Source organism: Accipiter gentilis, chromosome 5, assembly GCF_929443795.1.
Source record: "Accipiter gentilis chromosome 5, bAccGen1.1, whole genome shotgun sequence".
NCBI classification, from domain to species: domain Eukaryota; kingdom Metazoa; phylum Chordata; class Aves; order Accipitriformes; family Accipitridae; genus Astur; species Astur gentilis.
Window position 1 is genome coordinate 35,598,312 of NC_064884.1, and position 21,395 is coordinate 35,619,706.

Sequence of the window (21,395 nt, forward strand, 5' to 3'; positions counted from 1 at the left end):
CCAGCTTACAGGACATTGTCTGCACACCTCAGCAACTGCCTTGGCATTTGATACAGGCTTTGCCTCAGACGAGGGGAAAGACCTGAATTACACTGCCTCAAGCATCAATTTACACTTCACTCTTCCATTGACTTCGGTGACAGTGTCAAGTACAGAACAATACTGGACCAGACACGGATACTCATTTTCTGTTTATGAGTAAGCAGAATGAAGTTTCATTCACTTTGGATTTAAGCCAGTAGAAAATAGCCTCTCCAGTTGTTCACCCACTGAATCCTCAAAGACCTTCTGGCTTGTAGGTCAATGGTACTAAGCCAAATTGTATGATTACAACTTGCCTGATTACCTTAAATAGCAGTTCATGAGAATGATGATGATTGTCAGGTGGGGTAGAGGGGGATAGTTCTGGGACTGTGAGCAAGTATATGCACTAAAGCATTAGAGAAGCAGCAGATTTTTCCCTGAATAACCAGAGGAGTCTCAGCTGAGGTATGAGAAAAGAAGTCTAAGCCACAGAAATTCATTTTTCTCAGTCAAAAGTAACAATTAAAAGAAAAAGCCCCACTTCTGTCATGGATGCCCAGTCCCAGCAAACAGTCAGTCAGAGACAAAAGCACTGCAACACCCCATGTAATTAATAGCTTGGCAGCAGGTTGATCTCAGTCAGCCACAGAGTATACTCCACTGTGGTGAGAATAAGCAGCACAGCAAACTTCACCTCTCCCACAGAAGACATTTGCAGTAAGAGGCAGTTGCGAAAACCAGTGACTGTCTACAGGGATTCTGCCCAGCAATTTGTATAATTGCCTGCTGAGCAGATGAAACGATTTTGCTTCTCTGAGTCACGGAGCCAATCCCCACCATCTTCTGGACCTCAGTTGGCTAGATGATTATGTCCTGATCCTATAATCAAACCCAGGAAGGAAAAAAGGGCCTGTCCTCAGGATCAGGGCAGATCAAGGCTGTAGCATAAGGGTGGGGCAAACCTGAGAGTGCTTGTTATAGGAAGAGCTGGCAACGATGCCTCATATTAAGGTCATCTTATGCTTTGTCTTACATACCTAACATGAAAATGATGGCTTACGTCTTTATTTCATGCTCTCTTAGAGTAAGAAAAGGTAAGAATCTTCTAAGACACTAAATGTCCAAACTTGCAACAGTCACATCTTTTACTTACTCCCCACCAAACTTTGGTTAAGTGCTAAGAGATTTGGAGAATCTATTTGGCTTTCTCTTAAACATCTACAACATCTCTCAAACAGACATCTACGCAGGTGGCAGGGAAAGACGGTCTTCGGAAACTGGGTGCAGACAAGGTTTTCAGCTGGAAGTTTAAAGAAAGAATACTATTTCTAGTGAATTAACTAACTAATCTTCCCAGTCTGTATCTTCTGCAGCCACAAAATATGTTTACATTAGTATGTTCCTTCTGAAAGAAGGGTATGGTCAAAATGAAATTGCTTTTCTCTCAGGACGACAAGACACACTGTATCCCCTCGAAACACGACACATGCGTGAGGAATAAGGACCCCTACCGCTGTAACACCGTAATTCCTACCTAGCTACAGCTCCCTGAACAGTTGGCTTCCACAGCCTGACACACAGACCCTGCAAAGGCAGGCTCAGCTCTCTGCACCTCTGGGAGCAAGTTCAAGTTTCTGGGAAAAACCCAACACATTTTGCCCAGCGTTCTAGAAGCCTGCGGGGTGACCCTAAGCCGAACACGGAGCAAGAAAGGTGTTAGATAGGTTATTGCCAGTAACACCAAGAGGTGTATTTTGAGGTGGCTGGCAGGAAACGGTTCGCTCAGGTGATGGCTTTAGCAAGGCCCAGCGCCACCGGGGCGAGCCGAGGGGGGCGTTCGGACACGAAGCAGCAGCTGTTCTCGCGGAGCCCTCCGCCCAGGCCTTGCCCTGCAGACGCCACCGCCCGCAGCGGCGGCCCGTTCGGCCTCGGGAAAGCTTCACAAGCGGTCACCCCGCTGTCAGGCGACGCTGGCCCCCAGGCGAGGGCAGCTCCCCCCCTCAGGCCGGGGCCGGGCAGCGGTCCGCTCCCTCCCGCCCCGCCCCACAGCACTGGCCCGGCCCAACGGCCGACAGGCCACGCGCACCAGGCGCTCGACCGCCCGCCCGCAGTCACGCGGGCCCGCAGCCCCCTCCGTGGCCAGACCCCGGCCGCACGCGCCCCCCACCGCGCACGCGCGCGGGCGAGAACGGGAAAGCGGCGCACACACACACAGACATACAGAGAGAGGCAAGCCCGCGACATCCGGGCATTCCGCCCGTGACCCCGCCCCTCCCGCCCAGGCGGACCCATAGCGGCCCCCAGGGAAGAAAGGCCGTGCCGGCGCCGCGCGCCCACTCAACCCGTTGCCCCGCCCCTTCGGCAGCGCCAGGGGGGAGTGGGGGGGGGAAGTGAGAGAGCGCTCCGCCCCGCCCCGCCCCACGCACTCGCTTGCCCTGGTGCGCGCGGCCGTTGGGGGCGCGGCCGGTAGCGGGACCGCGCGGACGGTGAGGCGAGGCCGGGCCGGGCCGGGCCGGGCCGCGAGAGGCGAAGCCAGCGCCGCGGCGGCGAGAGCCCGGCGGGGTGAAAGGGTGAGGCGCAGCGCAGCCTCCCGCGCCTTCCTGCCTGCCGAGCGACGGGGACGGGTGAGCCGCAGCTGTCCGCGACCGGCGGGGGGAGCCGGGGCCTTGCGTCCCCGCCGGGGCTGCGTCCCGGTCCCGGTCCCGGCTGGCGGCGGCTGCCTGGCAGCCGGCTGGTAAACTAATGGCGGCCCGGCGGGGGCGAGCGCCCGCGGTCGCGGCGGGGCGGCCGGGGCCCAGCGCCGGCTCGGCCGCGGGTCCCTGCTGTCCCTGACAGGTCCCGGCCGGGAAGCGGGGGAGGCCGCGGGGGCTTCGGTGTGCGTGCTTCGCCCGCGTCCCCTCCTCCCTGCCCGCCCGCCCCCCCCCCCCCCCGGCTCCCGCAGGGCCCGAAGTGCTGAGCGTGTGTGCCGGTGGTACCGTGCCAGGTAGGGTGGCCGCCGGCCGCCCGGCCCCAGCGCCTGGCCCCTCTGCGGGGCCGCGGCCGCCGGGAGCGGGTGGCGGCGGAGCGAGCCCTGCCGCTGCCGCTTCCTCTTACCCGCGGGGCTGCCTGCGCTATCTCGGCTGTCGCGATAGCACGTGGGAAGGGGTAGGGCCGGGGTCTGCCCGGTGCTGTCGGGACTGCAGTCGGAGAGTCTCCTTTCTGCATGGCAGGAGAGGGGAGGAGAGCAAGTCATCCAGAGGTATCGCTGAAATCCTTCTCTGGTCCCCCGTGTTGGTGTATTTCGAGTAGCTGTGCTGAGAGCATACAAGAGGTGGTGTTTTGCCTCTTCTCTCCGTTCCTTTTTTGACGGCTATTACTGACGTGCATTGGAACCTTTATTTTCCTTCTTTATGAAGGTGAAGAAGGTTATGTAGCTGTACTGTAACCCTACGGGTCGGCAATCAGAAGTGTATAGGGGAATGACGACAGCTTGTTGAAACAGTCGTGTGGCCTCCTCGCTTCCAAAAGTTCAAGTGCCGCTGTTGTTTGCAGCAGGTCGTCTGAATTCTCCAGGGAAAAAACCCGTGGGCTGGAGAGACGGCTTTCTTTTGTTCTGTAAAGTTCTACTCGGATTTGGCTGAGGAGCTTTTCATAATCCTTGTTTCCCTTCTGCTGATTATGTTGTTAATATGCCAAAATAAGTGTGTGTAAGCATACTAATCCAAAACTGGGCCTGTGCTGCTGTAGCAACAGCATCACCTTGCTTGTGCTAGCACTTGGGCAAGAGATCTCCCTCTGCTTTCTCTAGAATCGGTGTGTAGCACTTGATGGTTAAGTCCTTTCCCTGGGCGGCTGCAGCCTTCTGCTGCATGTTAATGTCACACACCTTAACCTGTGCTGTGATCTGGAGAGTTAAGGTTCATGCAGGGAATGACGAGGATCTTACGCTTATTTATGATCTTCCCCTCTCCACTCCTCTCCCAAAAGCACAAAAACATTACTAAAAGAACTTTGGTTGGTAAGCAAGTTAAATACCTGGAAGACTGAAAAATGCACTGGCAACTTTAGTCCATCTTCCACTCTATATGCATGTAAATGTCTGTGCATAATTTCTCCATAGTGGTCAAGTTTCATCCAGAGAAGGAATAGATTCAAAGGGTGAATTGGGATTGTATTGCAAGCTGAGACTTTTTGTGGTGTTTCTGTCTCATTCTTTTCCAAAGTTAGAAGGTGTTAGAGAACAGGAGAGTCCCAGCAGAACGGGCAAAGGCTATGTAAAAGCAGTGTTTTTACTTTGCTTCTTGAATGTTTTTTCTTTTGCATTAAATTCTTCTTTTACTCAATTAACTTCTTAAATTTGGATTATATTTCCCTTGCCTCCTACTTTGATGTTGGAAGCCTAATGGGCAAAATAACTGCTGAGTTTAACTAGCGATATCTGGTTGGAAACTTTGTGGGCAAGATTTCTGCATGTTTTTGGACAACCAAGTTTTTGACTTAGGTCCTAAAGAGTGTCTTGTAGTACCTTTGTGAAGAAGAAAGCATATGGCTATTAGTCTTAAAGTCAGCTCCTCTAGCTACTGTGGATTTCAGCTTTGTAACAAACCTGTGCTGTGTATTTAGTCCGATTGAACTAAAAATAACAACATTTCCTTTATATTGATAGACATATTTCTGTGGTGAGCTCTGTCTCAAATGAGACAAATGCTGTTTGCCTCTGGCAATGAGGTCCAGTGGTATAGATGGGAGTAGGGAATAATTTATGTAGTGATCATTGTACTGGTGACAATTCTCTTTCAGTTTCCTTATCTGCAAAATAAGAATAAAGATAACTCGAGTATTTGTTGGTGGGATGGTTAGATTGTATAAGGAGTAAGTTCCTGAACAGACCACAAATAAACAAGGAGTTACGTTATTGAGGGTTACAGAGAAATGGTATGTAAGCTGTCCTAATTGTCTGGGCACTATCTAGTCTCAATACTGAATGAAGGAAAAAGACTGAAAAATCTTGTAATATAAGCTGGTCTAAAACAGGCCAAAAGAGTTAAAATTGCAGGGGAGCTCTAGATTCTGACTTACTTTGCAAGCTACTGTTTTTAATAGTTGCTGAGGTGACACCTGATGTCTTGTTTTAATTTTATTGTAATCTGTTATTACTACTTGAATCTACAATACCCTGCAAACCCTTACAGTCTGTAGAACATCTCATTGAGTAGAGTGTGCTGCTGTTTGTTTACCAAATGCCAAACATTGATCTAAGCTCTTAATGTGAAATCATGATGAAAACCTGATAGGTTTAAACTTAAGGCATGAGAATGAGAGGCACAGTGAGGCAAAATGCTGATTGGGATAGTTACAGCTCTTCATATAAAACTTAAGGTAATGGTTCAGGCTGATGGTTGAATAGTGATATCTGGTTCAGGCTTGATTACATAGGTGCCGGAAGGTGGGTGGTGTTTCATTTGTTTGTTGAAGTTTAAGCTTTGTATTTGTCTATTTAGAAGCATCTCTAGTAGGAACTGTAGTTTTCTGAAAGTCCTGTGTGAGAGAGAAATTTGTTGGAGTGACAGATTCATTGCAAATAGAATCTTTTTTGGAGTGTGCTTTATTGACATAGCTGGAATGCTCTTATAAAACCTTGTTTTAGCTGAGTCACTATTGTCATTGGTTTCAGAATGTGTTTGGATAGGAATGTTCATCTGCAGTCTTTGGGGAAAAAGTAATAGCATCAAGCCTATTGACATTTGGAAGAGGCAGTCTAAATGATACTAGAGCTCAGAAACTGATGACTCATTGTACGTCCTAAAACCCTGCACAAACTCGTAGTGCAGATCTTTGTGTTTTCCAGTTCTTCGTGCAAGTTAAAAACATACTGAAAGAGCTGGTATAACATGCTTATTATGAGATATATTCCCATTACTGTTATCAACTATTTGAGGTAGGTGAGGTTTTGTTTAGAAAATAGTTTTTTTAAAACTGAATATTTGTTACTATTTCCATTGGTTTTAAAACCAAGCAGCTTGGAAGGGGAAAAAGCCTAATAGATGCTGCAAAAAATATCTTTCATATGATAAGAAAGACATACCTGAAAATAGAATAGATTAAAATCGTTAATGCTGTCTCTGTTCTTATTCTCCTATTCTTTTTGTTCTGCTTTTAATTTTTCAAAATATTTTAGGACAAACTCCATCTTTTCTACTTTAGTATTATCTGGTGCAGTATGTGGGGGGTGTCTGTTAAATTTTTTGTGTGTACTATCTACTTTTGCTGTACAGTGGTCAGGCCATTGTCTGCTAACAAGGATGTATTTTTAATAGAAGAAATAACCTTATATGTACAGAGTACCTGACATCCACATTTCAGTCTGGGATCTTGGAGAGAAGTTGTGTTCACGTTCCATTTACTTTAAAGTTGTTTTTTATTTTGCTGTGGGAACTGGTTAAACTTGTGTAGTAAGACCTGAAACAGTATATTAACAAGTTTTTTGGCCTGATCTCTGTAAATATACAGAGGTCAGGAATTCTGCGGCAACATGTATGAATTAAAATTTTATGTAAGAAGAAGGATTTATTTTTTGTTTCTTTTGGGTGGCTGAAATTACCTACTGTAATATAGAATGCATTATTTTTTCCAGTAGTTCTGTTTCTGATTTCTGAGAAATAGCTTATTTTCTTTTCTGTTTTTCTGAAGGATTTGTGAGATGATATCTGGGGATAAGGATATAATTTTTCCTTTGGGTATATCACCTCGGTTCCATCTCTGTTACGTTTTAGTGATAATCCATGAGTATGAATACATTGAAGAAGCAGCTTGTTACACTAAAAAGCTTTTAAATGTTAAGCAACTGCTTAATAAGTTCTAGTGTCTGAAGACTGAAGCTGGACAAATGTTAACTAGACTAAAATGCAGTTTGTGAAAGAATCAAACTTATTTTTTTTTAGTTCTTCAGCTGTTGCAATCTTTAATTCAAGTTTGGGGTTTTTTTTCTTAAGTGGTTCCTGGTGGGCCAAACCGAAAAGTGAAGTAGGTCAGAGTAATAACTTTCAATAATCTCTTCTAGCCTTAAATATAAATAGGTAACCATCTAGTGTGACTAAGTGCTAGCAATAAGCTAAAATGACAGAATTTAGGTTGCTCTTGCAAAGTCTATTAAAAACTTGTTTATTTTTTCTGTAAAATCTGCAAAATATTTCAACGTTTGTAGCTCCGGATAGCATGAGCACATGACCTTGTCAGAGGGGATTATACATATGGAAAGCAATCTGTACACCTGGAATGAAACCTTACTTCTGATCTCATTTCTTGCAGAGTCTGCAGCAATCAAGGAGTCGCACTGAGTTCAAGTTCAGAAGTGCTTTACACATGAAATCTACTGGCTCTGTAGCTGATTCTGCCCTGTCACCATCTCAACAGGTAGAGTGCTTTTGTGCCTGAGCCATGCAGCAAGTGTAGCTGTTCCTGGTGTGGTTGTCCTGTGTCAGTGTGTGGCCAAAGGCACATTGAGGCCTTTGGGTTTCTTCTTTGGGGAATGTGTCAAGGAGACAAGAATGCATGGCAGATCTGTCACAAAAGTACTCTAAGGAAAAGCTTAATAGTTTTGGTTTTCATTTTTAACACTCATGGAGTTTAACAGTGATAGAAGAAAGTGTTCTGTCATTCCATCAGAGCTTCTATTCTAAAATGGAACAAAGCCAGACACAGGGGGCATCAGTGGAAGGTACACTTCAGTCAAAGCAGTGTTTTGCTTTGGGTTATTTTCCCCTTGAATTCTATTTTTTTTTTGGCTGCAGTGATTTGGGAGGAAATACCTTACTGAATTCTCTGAATGGGAGGAAGATGGTTTGTCACTAGGGAGAAGGGAACTCCTAAAGTGTTACTCAAAAGAATGCAAAATACAGGTCAGCTCTTGTAATAGGGTGTTTGGGGCAGGAGTAGACATGGAAAAGCTTTTCTTTATAAGGTTGACATAAAAAAGTTGCACATCCTTATAATTCTACTGCTCAATTTTCTGTAGTTAGAAGTTTCTTTCTGTTTTGGTCTGGTTTGTTTTTGAGGCAGATGGATAACTTTAATTTATGCTTCAAAAAGCAGTTAGTACATATTCCTTCGATGCTAGATCACTGATAAAACTAGAATCTTTCCAGAACTATGCATCCCCCTAAGGTTTGTTTTGGGTTGGGTTTTTTTTTTTTTTGGTTTTTGTTTTTTGGTTTTTTTTTTCAGTAAGAAGCCATGGTCTGAGCCTGACCTTTTTCTGCCTCTTTTGTGTAATAATACAAATTGCTGTGGACTATGATGATAATGGTGGAAGTAGGATACTACTTGTATAGTAGTTTGGACTTTAGTAATTGAAGCTCCTTCTCACATGTTCAGTGATTAACAAAAAAAAATAATGTAGGCTCATTCTAGTATGTCCAATATGTGCAGTCAGTACCAGTCAGGGAAGATGCACTCTTCATTGTTGTGGATGAATTTATGTTTGAGAATGCAGTGAAAACTCATCTATCCAAATGTTTTGAATATCGTTTTAACTTCTCTGATGTGCCTAGTTGTAACAGGATCCAGGGTTGTCCTGATGAACTCGGTGGGGCAGGGTGGTAATTTATATCCCGTAGGGTTGAGATTTTAAGTGTGGCATCTGAAAGGATTCTACTTCCTAAAGTATGTCTGATGTAAACTAGTTTGAAGAAATAAAAGGCTTCACAAAGTTCCTGTCAGAAACTTCTCTTTCAAATCAGAAAAACAGTATAAAAAAGAACAGTTGCCTAGTATATAAGATATTAAAATATGGCCACATGTACTAGTCTATTACCAGTGCAACTGAAGCACATCCCTTTAAATTTGTCACCTCTTAGTCATGTTGTTTCATGTTAATAACTAGCAGTTTGTAATGTTGTTTGTTGTTCTTTTGAATTTACCACTTTAAAAAGTAGTTGGAAATTAGTGTAGCATTAGATTAACTTTGCTTTATATCCCCGTTTCCTGCCTTCCCAATGCTATGGAGACACATTTGAGCAGGAGTTGAGGCACCCAGCTCCCAAATATGAGGCCAGTGGCTGCGCTGACTTTAGAGAAGCCTCAGGATGGGGCTATTTAACCTTAGACTTTGTGGAGTCTTGAGGAGTAGAGTTAGAGCACCCTCAAGCAGGGATGGCAACTAGTGGTAGCACTTGCCATTCTCCAGTTGCAGTGGTGACAAAGACATCTTGCTCAACCTCCAGTTCCTGTTTTTCATCGGTTATTTGAAAACTGAATGAAAAAGGACCTCAAACCAACCCCCCAAACCCAGAAAGGGAGTATAACATACATAACATAGAAGGTTAATGCGGCCATGCTATTGTAGTAGTAGACTGAGGTGTTGGTTTTTAGATACAAAAATTGTTATACTTTTTGTGCAGGATAAGGATAAAAAGACAAGAAAAGCTTACCTTCTAGAAGACTGCAAAGCTTGTTTAAAGCATTTGATAGTTAGACCTGTTAGTCAAGGTGAATGATATTCTTCCATGCATGGTAGGATATAGAAAAACAAAATAGCTTGTTCAATAATTATCTATAGTGATGCCAATTCTATTTTGGCAGAATATTCTAAAGCTTTTTTTTAAAAAAATATTTTTTATTTTTATATTGCTCTCTACCTCTTCCCGCATTTTTCCTTACCCCTTTTTCTTAACTGCCTGTAACTTAAATCTCTCTCACTTGGCCATTTTTTCTCTGAAAGTTTCTGCATCTTACCAGACTTGTTAGACACTCTTTTAGCTGGAGACTTGGGTAAAAGATGGAAGATTCAGAAATATGGCAGTCTCTTCTACAATCTCCAAAACAAAAGGGAATTTTTTTGAATGGTTTGCATATATTTGGCTGCTTGTGGGTGGATTTGGATGCTCCTGGGAGTTTAAACCTGTAGTACTGTTTGTGTCTCTCTATTCTTCTACTTCCTTGAATAAGTAATTTAAGAACCTGTTGGCCCATTTAGTCGAATTTGGTAGAGGGAAAAGTCTCAAAGATAGTTGAGCTGTATAGGTTTGCTGAATGAAAGGTGGCTGAGTAATGGAGGGTTCCAAGAGCAGTAATAGTTGCTGTGATTTCCTATCTTATCAGCACCAAAGTAGGGGAGAGTAAGGAAGCAGACTTCGAGTTTGATAATACTAAGTACTGCTCCTTATACTTTGTGGCGTAGAAAAAAGTGAGAGCTGAAGTATTGTGTGGTGACTGAAATCCTTATTATGCTATTTCAATGTTTGTGTTAAAACAGCAACTGAAAATCATGTGGCTGTAGCAGCTGGAATTTTAATCCTTTTAATTATGACAGATTTTCAAAGCATGTTCTGGCTGATTTGGTCAGCTGACTGTATAGTATGTACAATAACATCAAGTGATTGCACAAATTCTGAGAGCAGTGGTCACCTCGCTGGAACAGCATGTATTTTTAGGTTTCTCTACTAGTAACAGTCAAGTGTATGTACTTAAGCATCTCATATGAACTGAAGCTAGTTGCTGACACTACACTATCAGAAAAGGACAGCTGTTTGTTCTTGCTACAGTCATTGATCTGACACTCTATCTTCTCACCAAATTGTGGCAAGGAACACAATGGGGTATAAACACTGTAAATATTATTGGTACATATTTTAATGACGGGTATTTTTTCTTCAGGTCAGCAATGACACTCTTTGCTAGCTGTTTCAATTTTCTGTATGAGAGGAAATGAAAGCACTTTGTTACCTCCAGCAAGAATTTTCTTTCTCTCTCCTTTACCCAACAGTCTTTTCCTTTACAAGGCAATGTTTGGGAAGAGGGTGGTTCTTGCTCTCAGTGTAGTACTAGTGATATACTAGTTATGGTTCTTCAGAAGAAAATGATTCATATGTGGATGCTCTTAATCAATGAATCAAAGAAGTGTTAAGTTCTGTGGTTCACAAAGTTAGCTTACAAAATGGAATGAGTGGTGACCATTTGTTGATTAATGAATGTGCTAATTCTTGAGGTCTTACACATTTATTCTACCAGTTTGATAGGGGTCATTTGTTTTTTTGCCTTTGGACTCAATTTGTAGTTTGATAATTGAATTATATCAAAAGCCTTAACTAGTTCAAGCAGTCCAGGAACTCAGGACTGCCCAAAACAGCTGTTGAGTTTGAAGCCCAGGTATTAAAATTAAAAATGCAGAAAAGGACATTTAATATATATAAAAGGACTTTGTAGTAAGCTATAAATAAAATGTGACATTCTGACTAAATTGAAGTTCTGCAGCAGGTGCTGTGAAATTAAGGTTTGTAAGCAAGACACAGCATTTTAGTGAACATCCTGCTGACGTCCAAAGAGATTCTAAACGATATATTTAGCGAAGGAGCCAAGGGATTTGAATTTTAAGAGAAATGGCAACTGATATCAAACTTCTTGGTGACCAATAAAATTCTTATTTATGGAAACTGAGAGGTAACTTCAGCTGTTTAATTGATGGAATGCATAACTGCTTCTTTATAAAAGCAATTGCAAGCATCTGTTGTAGAACTAAATTAGCATCTACCTATTGGTAAAACATGATATTTTTGTGTTTGCTCTGGCTTTCATATACTGTCTGTTAGTGATACTTGTTTTCACCAGGTTTTGTCTGCTTCTTACACACATCAAGATTTCATTGGCTCGTATGAAATCATTAAGTTTTGATGAATATTAGCTGATGTGTGAAAAGGAGTCCACAAGCCTGAGAAAAGCCAGTATCATCGTGCAACTCGGGTTTCACAATCTGACTTGTAAAGTCCAAGATAGTGTGCTAGGGAGGAGGATGGTTTACTGTCTTAATAGAATGTTCTTCTGTATAAGCTCACATAGGCTATTTAAAGATAGTATTTAATGATGGTTGACTAATTTAGGGTATGTCTACATAAATGGCCCAGGCAAACACGAGCTCAGTTTGACTGTGTTCTGAGCTGTCTGCACGTGGGCCTGCTTTGGCCTAGAAGCAATAGAACAGTGCTAGCATAGCGGTGTGCGCTAGCTATCACACCTGCCTTCTGCTCTAGAAGTGGCTCACTTCTGGCTATCTTAAAGTGAGCAGGGTGCATAGCATTTTGCAAAGTAGGTAAACAATTTTTATTTTTTTTAATTCTTTATTTTAAAACATAATTGTGGGTAGCTGATTCAGTTAAGCCTTGCTGCTACCAGACTGCTTGTTTTATAGGAGCAGGACTGTGTTTAGACACATAAAGCAAGGGCTGGGCTCTATGAGTGCTCTTGCATTATAAACTAGCAATTGTCTTTTTCAGGGCTATTTCTGTTTTGTGTTAAGTGCTTTAAAATACACACATAACCTGAGAGCTTCCTTTTGATCTCTGCTCACCTGTTGCCTTGAGGAAAACAAGAGTTTGGCTTCAGTATTGATGCAAAACTCTGAAATTTTCTTTGGTCTAGCAACAGGTAGGCTGCTGTATTTGGCAGGAATTACTTAGAGAGGGCTTTGACAGAAGAACTAAAAATATGTTGGAGAAGTAAACTAATTTTCTCTTTTTTCATTCTTTACTGAACATGTTTCAGCTCTTTGCAGTATATGCTATCTGATGTAATACGCAGGTTGAAAGCAGGTTGTGTGCCAGAAAGGTTTGCTAAAATGTTCAGCGACTCAGTCACTGAGGTCAGTGACGGATGCACTTGACAATTTATTTGAAACTTACGTGTTACTCAGTATATAAATACTAAGGTATGGTGAGGAAAATTCAGCTGGTTTTTGCCTGCCAAGTGTAGCACATATGCTTCTTTGTTAGAAGTGTTCAGGAGAGTGGGTGGCTAAAATATTTGAGTTATCCGAATTACGACGGATGGGGGGATAAGGACTGATTGCTGCCTAAAGTTGGCATGAATTTCAAAGCATTAAAAGAATACAAGTGAGTGAAGTGTCACATAGATTTCTATTTAAATGCTTTAAATTATTAAAAGTGGAGTGTCTAAAAGGCAGTTTTCTTTCCTCTTACCTTCAGTTTGAACAAAAGGAATAATACTAAGTTCTATTTTTTCAGTTTAGGGTATTAATTTAAGGAGTTTTAAAGCATTAAAACTGAAGTGTTTAGTCTGAAGAAAATGCATGAGAGCACTTGTTACCTAGTAGAATAAGGTAAGGAACCGTTTCTATTAATCTTGAATGCTGTAGGCATTTTATTTTTCAAGAAAATTGCTGGAGGGTGGGGAGTGAGGAAAAGATGGAACTGAGCAATGTATTTTTGACACAGTATTTTGAGATTTGGCTCTGTGTAAGTAATTTTCTGATATTTCTGAACTATAATCCCTAGTTGTATCACTTCTGAGAGGAAGTTTGTTAGAGCATAGGGGAGAGCTTGGTCACTTGCATGGTCCTGCACTCCAGCTAGTGAGCTATTCCAGAACTTCTCAAAGTATGGTACAAAGATGCAAAGTTTACTCTCTCTCTTCCCCCCCCCCCCCCCCCCCCCCCTCCATACCACAATAATTGATTTTTTTTGTGTGTGTGTCAAGGTGTTATAATAGATTATGCAATTAATTTTATTTGGATTTTTCTGGCTGTTTGGCCTTGTTATATAAAGTTGTTGTGTTACCTTTACACTTCGAACTGCTGGTATTGTAATCAGGATGGCCATAGGATGCATTAAAAAAACTTACCTTTTGTGGCTTGAACTGGAGGTATAGATAGGACCATGTTGGGTAGTAAAGTTTTATATAAAAGTTTTCAATGAAATATTTATTGTGTAGTATAATTGCTACCTTTGTACAACAACTACTATAAAAATACGGGAGGAGCTATAGGCTATAGGTGAAGAAAAAAAGAGTGAAGAGCTGTTGTAAAGGACTACTGTCTGTCAGAAGGATGGAGGAGGAGAGAATGGGACACAACAAGGGACTGAGATACATGCAGAAGGCTGCAGATTGCCTTAAACAGAACTGCATGAAAAGGGTGTCAGAAGCTTAGGTGGTAGCAAGCAGCCCCCGGAATAGACTGCCTCTGTCTAATTTAGAGAACTGGAGGTGAGGATGAATCTGGCTTCCTTTATTTCGTCTCCCTACTCTGCAGAGTTGTATGGCTTATGATTTTGGGTAGTAGCCATAGTTGACAGTCATGCTTTTTCATTGAATCATTTGCAATGGGCAGGGGAAAAGAGCTATTCCAGAGGGAAGGATTATACAACATTTTTACCTAAGTTGCATATATTATACCTGGTGAATAAATCTGTAGACTATGTCTTGAACTCTGATACAAATGTGTACCATTAATTTTCAGGTGAACTTTTAAACACCATTTCTTTGAGATAAAATGCCACATACTTGTTCTCTTAAAACAGCTACTGATCAGTTCACGTTGTGTTAACATACATCTTTCTGTACAGGTAGAGGATGCAAAACTGCAAATAATAGTTAGTAAATATTAACAATATTGAGTTCATATTCTATGCTTTTGTCTCCTTTCTCTTCACTCAGAATTGGATTTACAGTCATGGAGGAACATCAACATTTACACTGTGTGAACTGTGTCAGCCGTCGTTGTATGACCAGACCAGAGCCTGGCATTTCCTGTGATTTGATTGGCTGCCCATTGGTTTGTGGAGCAGTTTTTCACTCATGTAAAGCTGAGGAACATCGCATGTTATGTCCACTTGAAAGAGTGCCTTGTTTGAATAGTGGCTTTGGATGTCCCTTCATAGTAGCCCGAAATAAAATTGCTGATCATCTAGAAGTTTGTCCTGCAAGTGTGGTATGTTGTACCATGGAGTGGAATAGATGGCCAGTCAGTTACGCAGACCGAAAATCTTATGAAAATCTGAGTAAAGATGTTGATGAAGTGGAGCAGCTAGATATGGCTTTAGCCCTTCAAGACCAGCGCATGTTATTAGAATCACTTAAAGTAGCAACTATGGTGTCAAAAGCAGGTGATCAAATACCAGAATCCAGAGAGCAAACCTCTGTCAAATCAAGTGCCCCAGATACAGTGCATTCAAATGGTTTGATGCCTGTAGATGAAGAGTCCTATGGTGCACTTTATCAAGCTACTGTAGAAACAACGAGGAGTTTAGCTGCTGCTCTGGATATCCTGAACACTGCTACAAGGGACATTAATATGTTAAGTTCAAGGCTCTGCACTTCACCACATGAAATGAAAGAAGATACTGAGATTAAAGAACAAGCTTCTAATGGCATTAGTCAGGATAAAAAGTCTGACCATGAATATCCAGATGAAGATAACATAGGAGCAGTTGGGGGAATTAACTTCGATAGCCTGAGTCAAAATTCACAAATGGAACAAAATGGTTCTAGTGATATTTGTTATGATGTAGTGCAAAAACATGACTTAAATCTAAACCTCAGTAACTCCTCGCTTTTGTGTAATGGCTTTCATGTAGAAAATGAATGTTCAAAGGTGTTGGACCAGAATGAAGATCTTGGTGTATCTAATTCAAAATCATCCAGTGTAGCAAATGGTGAATGTCCTGCATCTCATGATGGTGAAGCATTACAGTCTTGCAGCTCCTTCCCTGTAACAGCACAACTTAAAGAAGTAATATCAGCTGATCACTTAGTTAATGGCAATGTTAATCATGTACTACTTCCCCATAATGCTAACGAAGAAGAAATGTTAGAGAGACAAGTAGAGCAAGAAAGATTGAGAAACATAGATGCATTTTCACTTTTACGGCATCGATCATACAAATTCCTTGTTAACCACTATTGGTCTACACCAAAAGAAGACAAAGCTGTTGATACATCAGATTTGGAGATAACAGAAGATCCTATGGGTCTTCAGGGGATTGATCTAATCACTGCAGCTCTGTTGTTTTGCCTAGGAGACTCTCCCGGAGGTAGGGGGATATCAGAAAGTCGCACTGTCGATGTGTATCACGTTGACTTTGGGACCCAAACATTTTCTCTCCCATCTGCTATATTGGCCACAAATACAATGGTGGGGGAAATAGCTTCGGCTTCTGCATGTGATCATGCCAACCCGCAGCTCTCAAATCCAAGTCCATTCCAGACCCTTGGGCTGGATTTGGTATTGGAATATGTGGCTAGATACCAAACAAAACAGCGTTCAATGTTTACATTTGTTTGTGGACAGTTGTTTAGGAGGAATGAATTTTCATCGCATTTTAAGAACGTGCATGGTGACATTCATGCTGGCCTTAATGGCTGGATGGAGCAGAGGTGTCCTTTGGCATATTATGGGTGTACATATTCTCAACGAAGGTTTTGTCCTTCGACACAAGGGGCAAAAATTATTCATGACCGCCACTTACGGTCATTTGGAGTTCAGCCTTGTATATCCACAGTATTAGTAGAACCAGCAAAAAGCTGCTTAATTGGACTACACAATGACCATCTGAGTAGTCTACCTTTTGAGGTTCTGCAGCACATTGCTAGTTTTCTAGATGGCTTTAGTTTATGTCAGCTTTCAAGAGTGTCACGTTTAATGAGAGATGTGTGTGGAAGCTTGCTTCAAGCACGTGGAATGGTGATACTGCTTTGGGAGAAGAGAAAGTACCCAGATGGACGTTCTTCTTGGCAGATAAAAGAAAAGGTAGGTTATTTTTCATTTTGAAGGTGAAAGGGAAGGCATTAAATTGGTCATGTCTCTGCTTTTTCCCTTAATATTTTCCCTCATCACTATTGTTATTACTGTTTTTTGATGTAATATCCTTTCAAGAAACAGATTGTCATATAGAACAACAATTAGTGAAAATTGCTAGCAGGTTGGTTCAGTCCTCTCCATGTTTGAAGAAGTAGAAGTTGAAGTAGTGTCTGTCTAGTTTTACTTGATGTAAATAAATTAATCTCTGTTTTTCCCAAGATTTTAAAATATTAAGTGATTATGATTTTCTTTAATGTCAATATTCCATGAAAGTGGGAAAGTTGCCTACAAAGTTGCTGTCTTTATACTGTTTAGAGCGATTTTAACTTTTGCTAACCTCTTGAGATCCTATCCATTGCCATGATACTGAGTATGTAAACAATTCTTAAAACCTTTGGGTGACCTTTGTATAGTACGGTTTCCACCATTTCCCAGCCCCTCCCCCCAAACTGCAGAGTATCTGCAGCAATCATTTGGAATTGCGGAAGTCGATCATTTCAGAAACAGATCATTGTGACTGGTCCTGTGATACTTCATCATTTAACTTCTGATTGCATCTGCTTTGTAGACACAAAAAATACGGCCTTTCTTCCCAGTGTTCAGAGTTGACTTGGAATCTGAATCAGCCTGGGACTGACTATACAAAATTTAGCATTGTATGTTTTTGTCATGTTGATTTTCAGTATGATTTATAGTAAATGCAAAACACTGCCTGAAAGTATTCTAGCACAAACATTGAATTTCCTGCTCTAATTTGAGGTATCTGAAAACATTTTGAGCCTAAGTGCAACTTATTTTCTAGGTTTGGCGCTTCAGTACAGCCTTCTGTACTGTGAACGAGTGGAAGTTTGCTGACATCGTAAGCATGGCTGACCACTTGAAGAAATGTAGCTATAATGCTGTAGAGAGAAGAGAGGAGGCTGTTCCACTGCCATGTATGTGTGTAACACGAGAACTCACTAAAGAAGGACGTTCACTGCGCTCTGTTTTGAAACCAGTACTTTAAATATTGCAACCACTCCAATTGCACATACACTCAAGCACCTGATATAACCTCGGTAATATTACGTGACACTTTATTAATGTACTAAAGATACTTTCTAGCTAAATCTACTCTGTCACTGTGTATATAAGGTTTGAAGTGACATTTATTTTTTATAATACTGTTTAGCTGGAAAGTAATGAAAGTTGCCTTAACGTTTGAAAAATTCGGAACTTGCTGGACAGGGTAGTTTTATCTAACTTATATAATTTAAGAACAAAATCCTGAGGTGTGTTTTCTGATTCACTGGTGCCCATGTTGCTGTTGACTGATAACATTTCAAAAATGGCCTCTAAGTGGTATGCACATTTAGATAGGAAACACTGAACTGTAGTGAGACAAAATCCTGACCAAATGTACTTTCTGTATTTGGTCTATTTTTTTTAACAGATTATAATCCAAATATTTGAAAGACAAGGAAGAATTCAAAACTTTATAGTAGATTTCTCAAACACAGCTTTTAAGCACATCTTTTCTCATGAAAGCAGTGGTTTAGTGCTCTTCCTAGTTAACAGGTGATCTAGGATCAGCTTTTTTAAAAACTTTTTTTTTAGGAATGATCTAAGCTAACTCAGATTTGCAGCAGCTTAATTTTTATTACAACTTCCTTTTGACATGTCAACAATGATTATTTTTCTTCTGAACTATTAACAGTTATTTCACTTTTGGGAGCAAAACTTTTAGAGCTAAAAACATGGAATACTAGTTTTTACTCTCGCACCTACAATGACATCAATATAAAATGTTGAAAATGTTTTTTCCTTGTCCTGCAGTTGGCTGAGGGTTAAATTGCTTGAGCAGTCAGAAATTCAAAGTATGTGATGAACAGTTACGAATTTATAATGCAGCTAATGAAAGGGCTTTACTTGTTCTATGGTGTTGTGAGATATATTGTCTCCTTTTCTGTTAATTTGTCTATAAAAATGCTGCTTTTTTGAGGAGCATTTTAAATTACTGGTATGTATAGCAAATGTATCATCTTCATAAGATGAGACATGATTTGTTAATTGCATAAGGCATATCAGAAATGTATGTTCAACTACATCTGTTAAATGAACAACTCCAATTTGCTTCCAGTCTTCCATAATAAAAGATCTTACAAAGCATTTGTGAACAGAGAATACCTGTTACAAAAAATGGCCTGGTATAGCAAAACTGTAATAACTTGAACTGACTTTCCAACTTGTTTATATTAATGTTGGTGTCTCTAGCCTGTTGCACTTAGCAACTGTGCCACAAAGCTAAAACAGAAACAGACCAGAGCTTGGAACAAAGAAATACAGTACGTATTTCCATTATAGGAAAAAATAAGAGATTGGTAAGGAGGACATGTTTACAAAAATGGCTAAATTTATTACTCGTAATTTCTGTACTGGACACTTTTTTATGGCTAGTCTGGCTGCAGTTCACAACTTTGGTACCTGTGCATTTCCCATTCTGGGTCCAGTCCAGCTAAACACTCACTGCCTTTTTCAATCCAGAGTGCTACAGGTGCCCAGGAAAAAAATAAATCTAGTTCTTCAGTGCCATGAGTTGAAATTACAAGAGCTCAAACAGAAGTTCTGCCTGGATCTTCAAACTACATGTTCTCTTTCCACACTTTATCTTTTTTTGTTTGGAGAGAGGAAAGGAGTAAACCCTCTACAGAAGTTAGCAATATTTGCAGTAATTCTTAGCTGTTACCACAGTTATCTGGAAAAGAGAGTCTAGATTCATGTACAAATCTGACTATACCAACTGGGTTTTAGGTAGGGATTTTAAATGCGCACATACACATACCCCCCTGCCCCTGTTCTCTGAGTGCACTGAAGTGCTCAATACCCACAAATTCTTCAGTACAAGGCAGGAGACAGACTTTTATCAGTTCTTGTCTTTTAGCTCTAATGGCTCCTTGCTGCTGCTCTCCAGTGTTTAAAAGTAGTTGTGTGACTGGAAGGATCCTGAATGTTGAGGAGTTTATGCTTGCACTTATGGCTAAATCTCCTTTAAAACATCTGTCTTGGGTTACTGATATTTTTTTAGTCAGCAATGTGGTGGTTTTGGTACTCGGCATTCTTTGTAACTACCCAGAACACTGGTAAGTATGGTAGGCAGACATGTGTCTCAGTTGCTTAGGAGAAGAGGGAGTTCAGTTAGAGGAGCTGGTGTTGGTAGAATCTCACTTGTAGCACAGTGCAGATCTACATCTAAAGTATCAGTCATTGATTTATTAAAATGAACTTTTTAAGTACTCGGTGTTCTTAAGAAATAACACTATTTCTCAATACATGCACTTTTGTTTTCAAATGTAGATACAGGCTTTTTTGTTAAATTAGTCTATTTTTAATGAGAATCCAGAGCTATTAAAATATCAGTGTTGCGAACAAAATCTCTGCCTTGTAAACTGCTCCAAACGCAGGAATACAATATAGTTAGGATAAAAACTTTTTTTTTACACTGCTATGCAGTTTGTAAAACTTCTATGGTGTATAGTCAGTCTATCAAAATGTGGCTTGTTCACATCTGCCCTTGAATTTTAAAAATGTCGTATCCCTTTCCTGGTACATCTTCCTTACAGCATATATAGACAGCTGTTCCAGTCTTTCTTTTACTTGATACCACATTGCTACTTTGTTTAAATATTATGTTTTCAAGCATTATGCAATATTTTTTTTGCAATGTCTGTTGAAATCCTAATAAATCTTTTGGAGTTTCTCTTTTAGTATGATTGTACTTTTTTTAAAGCCTATCACCAGCCTTCCAGTGTTCAAACATGGTGCTCAATGTCTGCCTATAGGATTCCAGTAAGTACTAAAAAAATCAAATTACATAAAGGAATCTATTTACAAACATTTAAACATTGCATAATTTGGAAGTGATTAATATGTATTCACATTCACTTCAGTATGAAGATCAATCATTCCTTTTTAGACTATACACCCATTTCTATTGCTTTGGTCTATTATGCAGCATAGATTTCCTTTATAATTAAAGATTTAACTATGTAACACTGAAGACTCATATTGTACCTTGTAGGTTTGTTTTAATTGTTTTTTCTGAATAATAAATTGGAAAGATAATCTGATCAATATGATACACACGCTACTGGTTTGCGAAGACCATTTTCAGTGTATTGTCTCATTGGTAAAGCTTTCCATAGAAAGCTGTTGCTTAAAATGGTACAGAAGCAAAAATTTAAGGTGGTTTTTGGGTAATAGTTGTAGTTCAGACTGTTTGTGGAATGGCAAAACATAAAAGAAAACCTCATTAAAATAGAAGACTGCCCAGAAATTGACCTGTTGCTGTGCTATTTGCCAATATGAGTATTCTAATAGTCTTTACAAATAAAAATGTACCTATGCTACATAAATCTGATAAAAAAAAATAATCTAAACTCTGTTGAGTAACATGCTGTGACTCATGGTTTAATTTCAGCCATTACAAACTTGTGGCTATTTTACTTTTTAGACAGGCCACATTAGCCTTTTGTTTTTCTCTCTCCGTAAGTTCATTAGATATTCTGCTGTGTAAGGAAATATTTTTTGTCTGAGTTTAACTTTCTTGGTGCTTAAAGTATTCTAGAGGATTTGCCTGTATGTTTTAGCTTGTTTTTCTGAGAATAGTACTGCTAAAACTATCTTCGTAGTCTCTTACCTGCTGAAGGTACTTTCCTAAAATGAGAAAATCTAAGTTCAGTGGAGAATTTGATGCTTGCTGTAATATCAGAAAGCTGATTTAAATTCTTTCAGTCGGAATGTATGCTCAGGCATCCTTTATCATCTTCAG

At 40.6% G+C, this 21,395-nt stretch overlaps 1 protein-coding gene across 2 annotated transcripts; it reads left to right on the top strand.

Moving 5' to 3' along the window:
• The first annotated feature begins 2,520 nt into the window (after positions 1-2,520).
• Positions 2,521-20,324, top strand: FBXO30 (F-box protein 30). Of its 2 annotated transcripts, none has more exons than XM_049800547.1 (4): positions 2,521-2,648; positions 7,312-7,416; positions 14,446-16,537; positions 17,391-20,324. In XM_049800547.1, exons 3-4 carry the CDS (start codon positions 14,462-14,464, stop codon positions 17,592-17,594), a joined length of 2,280 nt encoding a protein of 759 aa, XP_049656504.1. In that variant the 5' UTR covers positions 2,521-2,648; positions 7,312-7,416; positions 14,446-14,461; the 3' UTR covers positions 17,595-20,324. The 2 variants fall into 2 exon arrangements, with proteins under 2 accessions (XP_049656504.1, XP_049656505.1); XM_049800548.1 differs by lacking the exon at positions 2,521-2,648 and adding an exon at positions 5,802-5,941.
• The last annotated feature ends 1,071 nt before the right edge of the window (positions 20,325-21,395 follow it).